Source organism: Neomonachus schauinslandi, chromosome 1, assembly GCF_002201575.2.
Source record: "Neomonachus schauinslandi chromosome 1, ASM220157v2, whole genome shotgun sequence".
Classification (NCBI taxonomy): Eukaryota; Metazoa; Chordata; class Mammalia; order Carnivora; family Phocidae; genus Neomonachus; species Neomonachus schauinslandi.
In genome coordinates, this window is record NC_058403.1 from 111529115 (window position 1) to 111542698 (window position 13584).

The 13584-nt window shown below is 38.4% G+C and overlaps 1 protein-coding gene across 2 annotated transcripts in view; it reads left to right on the plus strand.

Annotated features, from left to right (window-relative positions):
• The window catches only part of LOC110576783 (ceruloplasmin), a 47142-nt gene that overhangs the window by 23455 nt on the left and 10103 nt on the right, over positions 1-13584 (plus strand). For both annotated transcript variants that reach the window (XM_021685985.1, XM_021685984.1), the window contains exons 10-14: positions 6339-6489; positions 7729-7941; positions 9036-9243; positions 11035-11174; positions 12311-12439. In XM_021685985.1, coding sequence (XP_021541660.1) covers positions 6339-6489; positions 7729-7941; positions 9036-9243; positions 11035-11174; positions 12311-12439 — 841 coding nt within the window. The remainder of the gene's footprint in view (positions 1-6338; positions 6490-7728; positions 7942-9035; positions 9244-11034; positions 11175-12310; positions 12440-13584) is intronic.

Genomic DNA, 13584 nt, shown 5'->3' on the forward strand with positions numbered 1-13584 from the left:
CAGGTTTATTTAATTAATTTTACTTCTATTTCTTTTAGGGATTGCCTTTAAAGTTGTAATATTATTTTATAATAATGTAAAATATTTACCTGGTTCCAACATCAAATCTACAAAAAGAGGCATATTCAAAGAAGTCTGGCTCCTATCCTTTCTCCCCTGTTACCTATTCCCTTAATACCAGCACCTTTCATTTTTAGCTTTACAGTTCATTTTTAATTTTTTTTCATTATTATTTTTGTCAACTTAATTTTTCAGAGCACTTTAAGGTTAACAGCAAAATTAAGAAGAAAGTAGAGATTTCCCATATATCCCCTACCCGCCCCCCCCAGCTCCGCCCAGCCTCTCCCAATATCAACATTTCCAGCAGAGGGGTGCATGTGTTACAACTGATGAACCTACATTGACACAGTGTTATCATCCAAAGTCCATAGTTTACACTAGAGTTCACTCTTGGTGTTTACATTCTATGGGTATAGACAAATGTATAATGAAAGTATCCACCATTATGGTATCATATAGAATATTTTCACTGCCCTAAAAATCCCGTGTTCCACCGGTTTATTCCCTACTCCCGATACCCAACCCCCGGTAACCACTGGTCTTTTTAATGTTTTATAGTTTTGCCTTTTTTCCAGAATGTTGTATAGTTAGAATCATACACTATGTAGCCTTTTCAGACTGGCCTCTTTCACTTGGTAATACACACTGAAGTTTCCTCCAAGTCTTTTCATGGTTCAATAGTTCATTCTTTTTTAGTGCTGAATCATGTTCCATTGTCTGAATGTACCAGATTGCTTATCCATTCACCTACTGGAGAACATCTTGGTTACTTCCAAGTTTTGGCAGTTATGCATAAAGCTGCCATAAGTATCCATGTGCAGAGTTTTGTGTAGACATAAGTTTTCAGCCCCTTTGGGTAAATACCAAGGGGACCAATTGCTAGACTGTATGGTAAAAGTGTATTTCGTTTTGTAAGAGAACACCAAACTGTCTTCCAAAATGGCTATACAATTTTGTATTCCCATTAGAAATGAACAGGAGGTCCTGTTGTTCCACATCTTTGCCAGTATCTGGTATGGTCGGTGTTCCAGATTTTGGTCATTCCGATAGGTGTGTAGTGGTATCCCACCATTGTTTTAATGTGCATTTCTCTAATGATATATGAAGTGGAACATCTTTTCATATGCTTGTTTTCCATCTGTGTATCTTCTTTGGTGAGGTGTCTGCTAAGGTCTTTGCCTATAGGTTAATTGTGTTGTTTGTTTTCTTAATGTTGAGTTTTAAAAGTTCTTTAGTATTTTAGATAACAGTTCTTTATCAGATGTGTCTTTTGCAAATATCTTCTCCCGTTCTGTGGATTGTCTTCTCACTTCTCTGGACATTATCTTCTATAGAGCATAAACTGTAATTTTAATGAAATCCAGCTTATCAATTATTTCTTTTACAGGTTGTGTCTTTGGTGCGTATCTAAAAAGTTATCGTCAAGGTCATCTGGATTTTTCTTATGTTATCTTTTAGGAGCTTTATTTATTTTACATTTATTTTATTTGTTTTGATTTTGGTTTGTGATCCATTTTGAGTTGATTTTTGTGAAGAGTGTAAAAGCAGTGTCTAGATTCATTTTTTTTTTTGCATGTAAACATCCAGTTGTTATGTCACCATTTGTTGAAAAGACTATCTTTGTTCCACTGTATTGCCTTTGCTCCTTTGTCAGAGATCAGTTGACTAAATTCATGTGAATCTATTTCTGGTCTCTCGATTCTTCCCATTGATCTATTGGTCTATTCTTTCGCCAATGCCATAGTGTCTTGATTGCTGTAGTGTTGTAGTAAATTTTGAATTTGGGAAATAACCTTCCAACCTTGTTCTTCTTCGATATTATGTTGGCTGTTCTGGGCCTTTTGCCACTCCGTATAAACTTTAGAATCCCTTTGTTGATAACCACAAATAATTTTCTAGTATTTTTATTGGGATTGCATTGAATCTATAGATCGAATTGGGAAGAACTGACAACTTGGCAGTATTGAGTCTTCCTATCCACGAACATGGAATTTCTATTTAGGGTAATGGGATAGTGAACAGAAATCCTAGTTTAGATAAGGGGGATGTAATATTTGAGGTGAGATCTAAATTTTAAGGAGGGAGCCTTGCAAAGATCTGGGGGGAAAGGGGGGGAGTAGCTAGTGCCAAAATGTGTAATTTTATTTAAAAATTTTATTTAAAAAATATTATTTAAAAAATTATTTTATATCCTTTCTCCTTTGACCTGTAGGCATGACCAAATACCCTAAGTATTTCCTAATGTTGAACCAGTCTTGCACTTCTGGGGAAAAATGTTACTTGAACACTGTGGGGTTTTTTGTTTGTTTGTTTCCAAATTTTTATTTAAATTCTAGTTAGTGAACATACAGGGCAGTATTGGTTTCAGGAGTAGAATTCAGTGGTTCATCACTTACCACAACACTCAGTGCTCATCACAACAAGTGCCCTCCTTAATACTTATCACCCATCTAGCCCATCCCCCACCCACCTCCCTCCAGCAACTCTCAGTTTGTTAAGAGTCTCTTATGGTTTGTTTCCATCTCTATCCCCCCAATATGTTCATATGGTTTGTTTCTTAAATTCCACATATAAGGAAGTCGTATGGTATTTGTCTTTCTCTGACTTATTTCGCTTAGCATAATACACTCTAGCTCCATCCACATCATTGCAAATGGCAAGATTTCATTCTTTTTGATGGCTGAGTAATATTCTGATATAGGTGTATCTATCTATCTGTCATCTATCTATCTATCTATCTATCTATCTATCTATCTATCACTTATTCTTCATCCATTCATTAGTCAATGGACATTTGGGCTCTTTCCATAGTTTGTCTATCATTGATAATGCTGCTATAAAGGGTGCATGTACCCCTTTGAATCTGTATTTTTTTATCCTTTGGGTAAATACCTAATAGTGCAATTGCTGGATCATAGGGCAGTTCTACTTTTAACTTTTTGAGAAATCTCCATTCTGTTCTCCAGAGTGGCTGCTCTAGTTTGCATTCCCACCAACAGTGTAAGAGGGTTCCCCTTTCTCTGCATCCTTGCCAACACCAGTTGTGTCTTGTGTTGTTGATTTTAGCCATTCTGACAGGTGTAAGGTGATATCTCATGTTGGTTTTGATTTGTGTTTCCCTGATGATGAGCGATGTTAAGCATTTTTCATGTGTCTGTTGGCCATTTGTATGTCTTCTTTGGAGAAATGTCTATTCATGTCTTCTGCCCATTTCTTAACTGGATTATTTGTTTTTTGGGTGTTTAGTTTGATAAGTTCTTTATAGATTTATCAGATATGTCATTTGCAAATATCTTCTCCCATTCTGTAGGTTGCCTTTTAGTTTTGTTGATTGTTTCCTTCACTGTGCAGAAACTTTTTATCTTGATGAAGTCCCAATAGTTCATGTTTACTTTTGTTTCCCTTGCCTCTAACAACGTGTCTAATAAGAAGTTGCTGCAGCTGATGTCAAAGAGGTTGCTGCCTGTGATCTCTTCTAGGATTTTGATGGTTTCCTGTCTCACACTTAGGTCTTTCATCCATTTTGAATTTATTTTTGTGTATGATGTAAGAAACATTCATTCTTCTGCATGTTGCTGTCCAGTTTTCCCAATACCATTTGTTGAAGAAACTGTCTTTCCTCCAATGGATATTCTTTCCTGCTTTGTCGAAGATTAGTTGACCGTATAGCTGTGGGTCCAATTCTGGGTTTTCTATTTTGTTCTATTGACCCATGTGTCTGTTTTTATACCAGTACAGTACTGTCTTGATGACTACAGCTTTGTAATAACAGCTTTAAGTCTGGAATTGTGCTGCCTCCAGCTTTGCTTTTCTAGATCAGGATTGCTTTAGCTATTTGGGGCCTTTTGGGGTTCCATACACATTTTAGGATTATTTGTTCTAGCTCTGTGAAAAATGCTGGTGGTATGAGCACTGTGGTTTTTTAAAACATTTTTTCACTTACATTTCTGTATTGAATTTGATAGTGTTTTATTTAGAATTTCTCACATAAGCTGTAAGTGATATTATTTTAGATTTTGTGTGCTTTCTTAGGTCTCATATCATAGTTACACTATCTTCATTAAATAAATTGGGAAGAGTTCCATGTTTTGAATACTCAGGAACTGTTTAAATAGATAGGAATTATCTGCTCCCTAGAGATTTGAAAGAAATTGCCTGTAAAATTATTTCAACTGTGTGACTTTTAAAAAGAAGTAGTTAGGGGTTTTACTTGTTCTTTTTTCTTTTTTGTCTATTAAAATGTGTTTTAATCACATTTTATTTCACCTATGGATATTGGTCTATTCAGGTAACTTCTTCTAAGTCAACTTAGAAGAATTCTTATTAATGTACATAATGATCTTTTTTTCCTTCCCCATATATGTGGTTATATTCCTTTCTCAGTTCTATTGTGGTATATTTGGGTTATCTCTCATTTTTTTTTATTAGACTTGCCAAAGATTTGTGTATTTCATTGGTCTTTTCAAGTAATACATTTTTAGGTTTAACCATTTTAATTTGTGCTCTAATTTATTAAAAAGTTCATCTTTTCCTTTATTAATTCCTTTCTCCTTTTTTTCATTTTACTTTTCTAAAATTTTCAGATATTTACGAACATCTATTTTTATTTGGTTTTACTTAAAATAAAAAGTATTTCTGGGGTGCCTGGGTGGCTCAGTTGGCTAAACAGCCAACTCCTGATTTCAACTCGGGTCATGATATCAGGGTCATGAGACCAAGCCTCAAGTCAGGCTCTACACTGGGAGTGCAACCTGCTTAAGATTCTCTCTCCTTCTGCTTCTCCCCTCCCCCCACCCCTGTGCACACATGTGTGCTGGGCTCTCTTTCTCTAAAAAAATTAAAAAATAAAAGTATTTCAGACTCTCAGTTTATATGTTTAGTGTATTCCATACATTATGCCTTGTTATGGACGTTGCTTACTAAATACTTAGTAATTCATGTTTGCTTCCTCTCTAAGAGTTATTAGGATCAAATATGATCTTCCTTTATTAGTACTTTTTAGTTTTGTTGCATTATGATCAGAAAATATGACCTGTAAACTTTTCACTGAAGTTTACTCTATAGATCAGAATACAAGTGACTGTAGCAGTCCTCTATTACAATCCCTACACATGTGAGAATGTATTTTTGTTGTTCTTTGCTAGGTATAGAATTTTTGTATCGTAATCTTTTCCCTTCAAAAACATAAATGCTACTCCATCTTCTTCTGATATTTATTGTGCTAGAGAAGTCCAATGTTTGTGATAACACTTTTAGAATGACTTATTGTAGAAATTTGTCTATGTCTGAATCTCAAAAATTTTGCCAGAATATTTTTAAGCATAGATCTCTATGACTACTTTTGCCTTGTTTTCAGTGAAGCTTTTGAATCTGAATTTTCTCTTCATGGTGGTAAACATTTCCACTATTATTTATTATCATTATGTTTTCCCCTTTTATAATTTCTCTCTTTCTGAAATCATTACTATGTACATATTTTTCATCTTTGAATCTTTTCTTCTGATTTATGGGAGCTTTCTTAAAATTATCTCCATCACAGCGGCCTCTGGGTGGTGTAGTCAGTTAATTGTCAGATTCTTGGTTTCAGCTCAGGTCATGATCTCAGGGTCATGGGATCGAGTCCTGCATCAGACTCCGTGCTCAGTGCAGAGTCTGCTTGAGACTCTCTCTCCCTCTGCCCCTCCCTCTGCTCTCTCTCTCTAATAAATAAATTTTTCAAAAAATTATCTCTGTCACTGATTCAGTTTTCAATAGGATCTAACCTTTAGGTCTCTGCTTTTGTTGGATTTTAAAAATTTGATAATCATATTTTTCATCTGAAAGAAAAAAGACATGCAATAATATCTAAACTTTTCTTTGAGGGAGGATCTAGTTTTCAGGGGCTCATATGCTTTGATTTCTTAGACTGCCTTCTTCTGAACTACTGAAACATTTCAGTAGACCAGACAGCATCTCTGCTTGCTTATGTTTCACCAGGGACAGGGGGAGAGGAAGTGAGAATGTTTGTCCAGATGACTGGCAGGAAGGTGGGGAGAGGAGTCAGAACTTCTAGGTGCAGAGAGAGACTTAGATCATGTTGAACCAAAAACCTACTACACAGATAGTAATGAAAACTCTGGTAATCAACTGGGCTACTTCGTGAGACCCATCTACAAAGAGGAATGGAAAGTTCTTAACCTTCCTTTGGTGAGTTTGTCCCCAAATAGTATTGTGTGCATGGAAGTCTTTCTACCTCACTTATCCTATCTTCACCTCATTGTTCTTGTTTTGATTTACAGAAAAATGTAGACAAGGAGTTCTACTTGTTTCCCACAGTGTTTGATGAGAATGAAAGTTTACTCCTGGATGAAAATATTAGAATGTTTACAACTGCACCTCATCTGGTGAATAAGGAAGATGAAGACTTTCAGGAATCTAATAAGATGCACTGTAAGTATACACCATCTGCCAATATTAAGTTACTCCAGTACTGCTCATGTAATGCTTTTAATGAAACCAAAATGCTAATAGCTTTGCCCATTGATTAATTTTCAACAAACGATTAAATACAACTCTGAGGATAATATTGATATTTAAGGTATCAGTCAATTATTCTTCATTTCACTTAATCTAGAATAATAAAACATATAAAATATATCAATTAGATGCATGGTCCTTAAAATGTTGTCCCTGGATCAGCAGCTTTAGCATGACCCAGGGACTTGTTAGAAATGCAAATTTTGGGGCCCCAACTCCTACCTACTGAACCAGAAACTTTATGGCTGGGGCCAGCAATCTCTATTTAACAAACCCTCTACATCAGGTGATACATGCGTAAGTTTGAGAACTACTGGATTAGATACTCTTCTCATCTGTGGTTTAATAGTGACAGCCTCATTTTATTATTCAAAATGAAGAAAGATATGTTCTCTGTTGTCAATGAACTTCAATGATTCTCACCCTTGACTACAAATTAGAATCCCCTGGGTGTCTTATTAAAACTGTTAAAACTATTTTTTAAATGCTCAGGGCAACCTCCAGAAATTTTTATTTAATTGGAACCTAGCATCAGATTTTCTCTTTCGTTTCCAGTGTAATTCCAGAGGTTTAGAGACAGTGAGCTAATTGTTCAGGATACCCACACTGCTAATGGACTACATGTGAAAATCACTGTAGTAAGAGGAAACAAATGTAAAGTGTTACAAACCGATGTTGTTTTTTAATTGAATCAATACTAGTAACAATCATGATAACATTCCTTTTGAGTTTGCATTTTTACATTTTGGTAAAGTCAAGACTATTACCTATTAGTAACAGCAGTGAGAGAAAACTTCCTGCGTTCACTCTTCCTCGTCATTCATGATGAATCGGAGAGTTTTCCATCCAGAGCAACAAACACGTTCCCAGTCTACAGTGCCCAGGAATAGCTGTTATTATTCATTCATTTGGGTGCTCACAAACCTGACTCTTGAGAGAACTAAGAAGTGGCTAGTCCCCTTCCAGCCAGGGACTGCTCTGGGAGTGCTGGGTACAGCAGAGACACTCCTGACACATAAAGGGGAGGGGAAGGCATGAACGGGTCTTTCAAAAATTAGATCAACAAAGTTGGTTCTAGAAAATCTGGGAGGTTGTCATGTAGGAGGACAGATGATAAACCACTTTCAAAATACCATTTCCCAACTTCTACAGCCATGAATGGATTCATGTACGGGAATCAGCCTGGTCTCAACATGTGCCAAGGAGATTCAGTCATGTGGTACTTATTCAGTGCTGGAAATGAGGCTGATGTACACGGGATTTACTTTACCGGAAACACGTATCTGTCAAAAGGAGAAAGAAGAGACACAGCAAACCTCTTCCCTCAAGCAAGTGTTACACTCCTCATGCAGCCTGATGCTAAAGGTGCATTTCTTTAAAGTCAAGACAAGTCTCCATTGAATGGATTCATGTCATTTTGGTTTAAAATCCTGTGTTGGGTGCTAAACTCATCCCTTCCCCAAGCCTCCAAGCGTGTGCTCTTCCTTCCCCTGAAGAGCATGTCCGGGCCACTCTTAGCTAAGTGTGTGGCAGATAGGTCAGTTTCCTGCTTATTGAGGGGAGGGGAGGGAGTGACAGGTGAAGAGTGGACTGTGGTTCCTCCCATTTCCACATAGTAGAATCCTCAGGACGCTCTCTTTTTAAGTTATGGTCCTTTCAAAGAGAGCTGGCAAGTCAGACTAGAAAGGGAATGACTTCTGTAACAGCTCTGTCATCTCTCTGTAGCCTTCACTTAATGTTGGCTTGTTGGCTGTTTGCAGTTGAGTGTCCTATGCTAGAAGGATAGCCATGCAACCTCGGAGATTTCTGCAGGCCTGGTTCTGAGTGAGTAAAACAAACTGAAACAAAAAAGCAAGGACTTTAACCAAAACGTGAAACACACTAACTTGCTTCAGGCTTTATCTGATTCATCATATGCCACTACAACGTGAGACAAGTCCAATGTCACCTTTTCCTTTATTCATTAGACAAGTGTAAAAACAACAGTCAACAAAAGACATAAAGCATCTGTTCTTGTGAAGTAGAAATTCTAATGCAGGGAGACAGACAAGAAGCAAGTATATATATACATATATATATAGTGGTTATAAGTACTATAAAGAAAAACAGGGCAGAAAAAGGGGCTGGAGACTGATGGGGGAAGGTGGGTAACAATTCTCTGAGATGGTGACAATTAACAAGAAGCTTGAATAAAATGAGGACATGAGCTATGTAGCTATTCTGGGGAGGAGTGTTCCAGGAAGAGGAAACAGCAAGGGCAAAGGCCCTGAGGCGGGCACACACTTGACCTGTTCTAAGAACAGCAAAGAAGCCTCTGTGACTGGAGCAGAGTGAGTGGTAGCTGATGTGATCATCCAGGTGAGCCACGTTAAGGACTTGGGTGTTGATTCTGAGTGAGTTGAGGAGCCATAGAAGGTGCTGAGCAAAGGAGTGATGTGCTTTCTTATTTACCATCCCAGGGACTTTTGAGGTTGAATGCCTGACAACCGATCACTACACAGGAGGCATGAAGCAAAAGTACACGGTGAACAAATGCAAGCAACAGATTGACGATCCAAACTTCTACCTGGCAGAGAGGACCTACTACATTGCAGCAGTGGAGATGGAATGGGATTATTCCCCAAGCAGGGAATGGGAACGGGAGCTGCATCGCCTACAAGAACAAAAGTAATTCTCCAGACTCTGATTCCCAATTTTTTTTTTTTTTAGTTTTCTCTTTCAGAGAATTAAGAATTATGCTAAATTTTAGAAAAACAAACAGTTGCATTAAACAGTAACAATGGAACAATAACAACAGAACAATAACAAAATGCTTCCCAGGAACCTTTCCTCATTCATTTCTGTTCTTGCAATTTTCTCACAGGAAAATTTCCATCTGTCTCATTTGATTCTTTGTAGTCACTCCTCTTCCTTTCTTTTCTGTTGGATTGTCTTCTTATATTCATGTGCCCTATCTTGCTATTGATTTTCAAACTTGAACAAAAATTAATGCCTAAATTCAAAGCTAAAATATTATTTTCCTTATCAGCCATTTGCTGCTTCCCTTATTTTTCCTCCGGAGAGTTCCTTATCAGTTCAGTAATCTGTTCTTTCATATTCTTAAAACTATTATGTGTGAAGAATATTTTAAATTCTTGAGAGTAGGGATGCCTGGGTGGCTGAGTTGGTTAAGCGTCTGCCTTCGGCTCAGGTCATGATCCCAGGATCCTGGGAACGAGTCCCGCCTCAGGTTCCCTGCTCAGCAGGGAGCCTGCTTCTGTCTCTGCCTGCTGCTCCCCCTGCTTTACTCTCTCTCTGACAAATAAATAAATAAAATCTTTAAAAAGAAAATTCTTGAGGACAGTATAGTAGACATGGTCTTTGTCCTCTAAGAACTTATAGGAAAATATACTTCAAAACCACCAATAACATGGACATTATGGAAATGTAAAAAATAATAAGTTCTTTGTGAATAAGTGTAAGTAAAGCATCATTGTTGACGCTGCAGAAACTGCATGTAAAGCAGTATCACCAGAGACTTCTTGAAGACTTTTCCAACCACTTTGCCCTCTATCATTTCACATGTCCCACACTAACCTTTCATGGATATGATCTGAGAGATCGGGATGGACATGTGTTCAGATCTGGGGTGCACAACATCTCTGGTAACCTACAGCTGAGCAAAGCTTAGCTGGTTAGTTTGACTTCAATGGGGAGTATGATTTGCAGTATAAAGGAGTAAAAGGTTATTTTAAGAAGGGGTGGGGGTAAGATAGTCAAAAGTTTACAAGAGCTGGCACACCTGGGTGGCTCGGTTGGTTGAGCAGTCAACTCTTGATTTTGGCTCAGGTCATGATCTCAGGGTCCTGGGATCGAGACCCACTTCAAGCTCCGTGCTCCATGGGGAGTCTCTTTGGGATTCTCTCTTTCCCTCTCCCTTTCCCTGCTTGCAATCCCTTTCTCTCTTTCTAAAATAAATAAATAAAAATCTTTAAAAAGAAAAGAAAAATGTACAGGGGCCATGAGGAGTCATTGCAAACTTAAGATAAAGGGAGTGGCTGAAAACACTCGGCCATATTGGCTCTTATAAACCAGAAACACTGCAGGAACCAGAGAACATTTCATCAGTGAAATCTGGGCTCAGAATTTTAGGGCTATAGAGAAACTTTAGAGATCATCTCATCTCATACTTCATTTTGGGGGTGAGGAAACTGAGGATCCACCAGGCAATGACTAGCTGGAGATCAGCTAGTGCCAGTCAGCACAGGTCTCAGATGGCTTCACTCCCAGAAAGGAGCACTTTCTACCAGGTCTATCTATTTCTAAAGTCTTATTCTTTCTTGCTGGAATGGGAGAATGCTATTAAAAATCAGCATAATTACTTGAGTGAAAACTATATTTTTATTCAAAATTTAAAACTCAATTTCCACTTTCATTAAGACAAGTACTAACCTTAGTTGTGTGTGTGTTTTGTTGAAGTGTTTCGAATGCATTTTTAGATAAGGAAGAGTTTTACATAGGCTCCAAGTACAAGAAAGTTGCGTATCGGCAATACACCGACAGCACGTTCAGAGTTCCCGTGGAGAGAAAGGCTGAAGAAGAACATCTGGGCATTCTAGGTACGCTAATCATCGGGTGTGGGGTAGCGATGTGGGGCTATGTGCAGTGAGAGTACGTGGCCAAGGGTTTAATTTCTCAGTTCATAGTCAAAGCTATTCAAATAAAAATAAAAGTTATGCAGTAAAAACGAGAAGCCTGTGTTTACTGAAGAATATGACCAAAATTTTGCTTATTTTTCTCAGAAACGATGTATTATCACATATACTAATGAAATTGTATGTATTTGGTGTTCATCAAATTGATGCCTGTCATTTTGGTGAAATTCCTAGAAATTAGTTCTAATGAAAGTCTTCACCAAATTCTCCCTGTTATTCCACCTCTCTCCCGGCTCTCAAATCATAGCTATTTGCTTTTAAAATTGCCATCTAGTGATTAACTCCAAGAGAAAAAAATGTACACATAGACAAGGAAATAAAGAAAGAAAAAAGTGTTACCATACACAAGGCATGGGGAAAGTTGCTTTCGATTTTTCAGGAATCCTTTTAAGAGAGAATGTCTAAGAACCTGACCAACAGTGGTCTTGGGAATTTTCTTGAAAATCATCAAGTACAGGGGACTTCCCTCCCAACCTCATCGTATTTCCATACTAACAGAATACCTTGGCGTGTGTTATCCTCAGCCCCTGAAATAAGACACCCAAGGGGGAATGGCATTGTTGCTGGGTTGTAGAAATTCTTAGCAGCAGACAAGCTAAGATTGGCTAGAGAATAAGGTAGAAATGGGAGGGGTGGCCCCACCCACCCTTCCAAATGCCACAAATTCACACTCAGGAAGGCCTGGAAGTCCAAATGCAGAGAAATGAGAGCAGGTGTTACCTAATGACTCTTGGCCAGGGTAGGGTCACTGCTGACTCACCAGGATTAGGCCATTGCCCTGCAGGGCACTTTCAGGCCAAAACCTCCCGTAGGACTCTTGATGAGAGATACACCCTTGGTTTCCATTTATAGAGATAACCATTCCTCATGCTTTTATTCTGAATCCTCCGAGACCAGGTGTAAATCCAAGAGTAGTATAGTATGAAGCCACACACACTCCTGCCTTCATGCTAAGAAAGTTACCTGATCTTTGCTTCTTTTACTGAGTTAGAACTTCTCATCCAATAGGTATATAAACCGTTCTTTTTTGCTCTTGCCAGGTCCACAACTTCATGCAGATGTTGGAAACATAGTTAAAATTATCTTTAAAAACATGGCCACAAGGCCCTACTCAATACATGCCCATGGGGTGAAAACAGAGAGTTCTACAGTTACTCCAACTTTACCAGGTACTTATGGCGGGGCAGGATGGGGGGGGTGGTATTTTAATAGACTTTACAGGCTTTCCACAAATGACTATTATCAGAGACGTATTCCTTCCAAATGAGTGTCTTAAGCAAGTGAAGAAGGAAGTGGTTAAGATTGCATGCAGGGGGGTGCCTGGGTGGCTCAGTTGGTTGAGTCTGCCTTCAGTTCTGGTCATGATCTCAGGGTCCTGGGATTAGCCCTTATGTCAGGCTCCCTGCTCAGTGGGAAGTCTCCTTCTCCCTCCCCCTCTGCCACTCACCCCCAGCTTGTGCTCTCTCTCTCTCTCTCTCTGTCTCAAATAAATAAATAAAATCTTTTAAAAAAAGAGAGAGACATGCAAGGAGGTATATCTGTGTATACTTCTCTATGCACAAATAAGGAAAGGGAAGGGAAGGGAGAAAGAGAGAGAGGGCAAGAAAGAGAGAGACCCACAGGAGAACTGTAAGGAAAACATCTGTGAGTACTGGATATCTACAAATACTCAAGATGGAGTGAGCACAGATGATCTCTCCATGCCCAGACAGCATTTACCGCACATTGTGTGTGGTTGAATGTTTCCATGACTGTAGCTGAAGGCAGGGTCCTAAGGGCAGAGACTGCCACGTGGAATTTTAAATCCCCCAATTCTAGCCCAGTATCTGGCATGTACTAGAAACTCAGTAACTTCACTTAACACAGTGCAAAAGCTGGAAGAGGTTAAATACACGTGTGTATTTCCTTTAATTAAAACTATGTTTTTCTTCTATTAGTTGGAAAGTTGGCTTCTAGGAAAGGAATATTTCTTAGTAATTTAGCAGTTCCCCAATATGGCAAGTGAGAAAAAATGAGTGAGGAAAAAATAAATTACGCTATAAAGTTGCTCGTGTCAATTCAGGGCATTAGAAATAAAAAGCCCTGCCCTTGTGACTCTCACATTCTTCCAAAAGAGATAAACAAATTACATAGTATTAATTTATAAACAGTGCTATGAAAAAGATTAAAGCAGATGAGAGAGAGGAAGTAACAAGAGTGCTATTTTAGGTAGGGTGATCAGGAGGGCTTCTTTGAGGAGGTGCCACTTGTGAAGACACCTAAATACTACGTCATGAGCCACAGGGAGTTATGGGGGAAGAGCATTGAGGGTCCC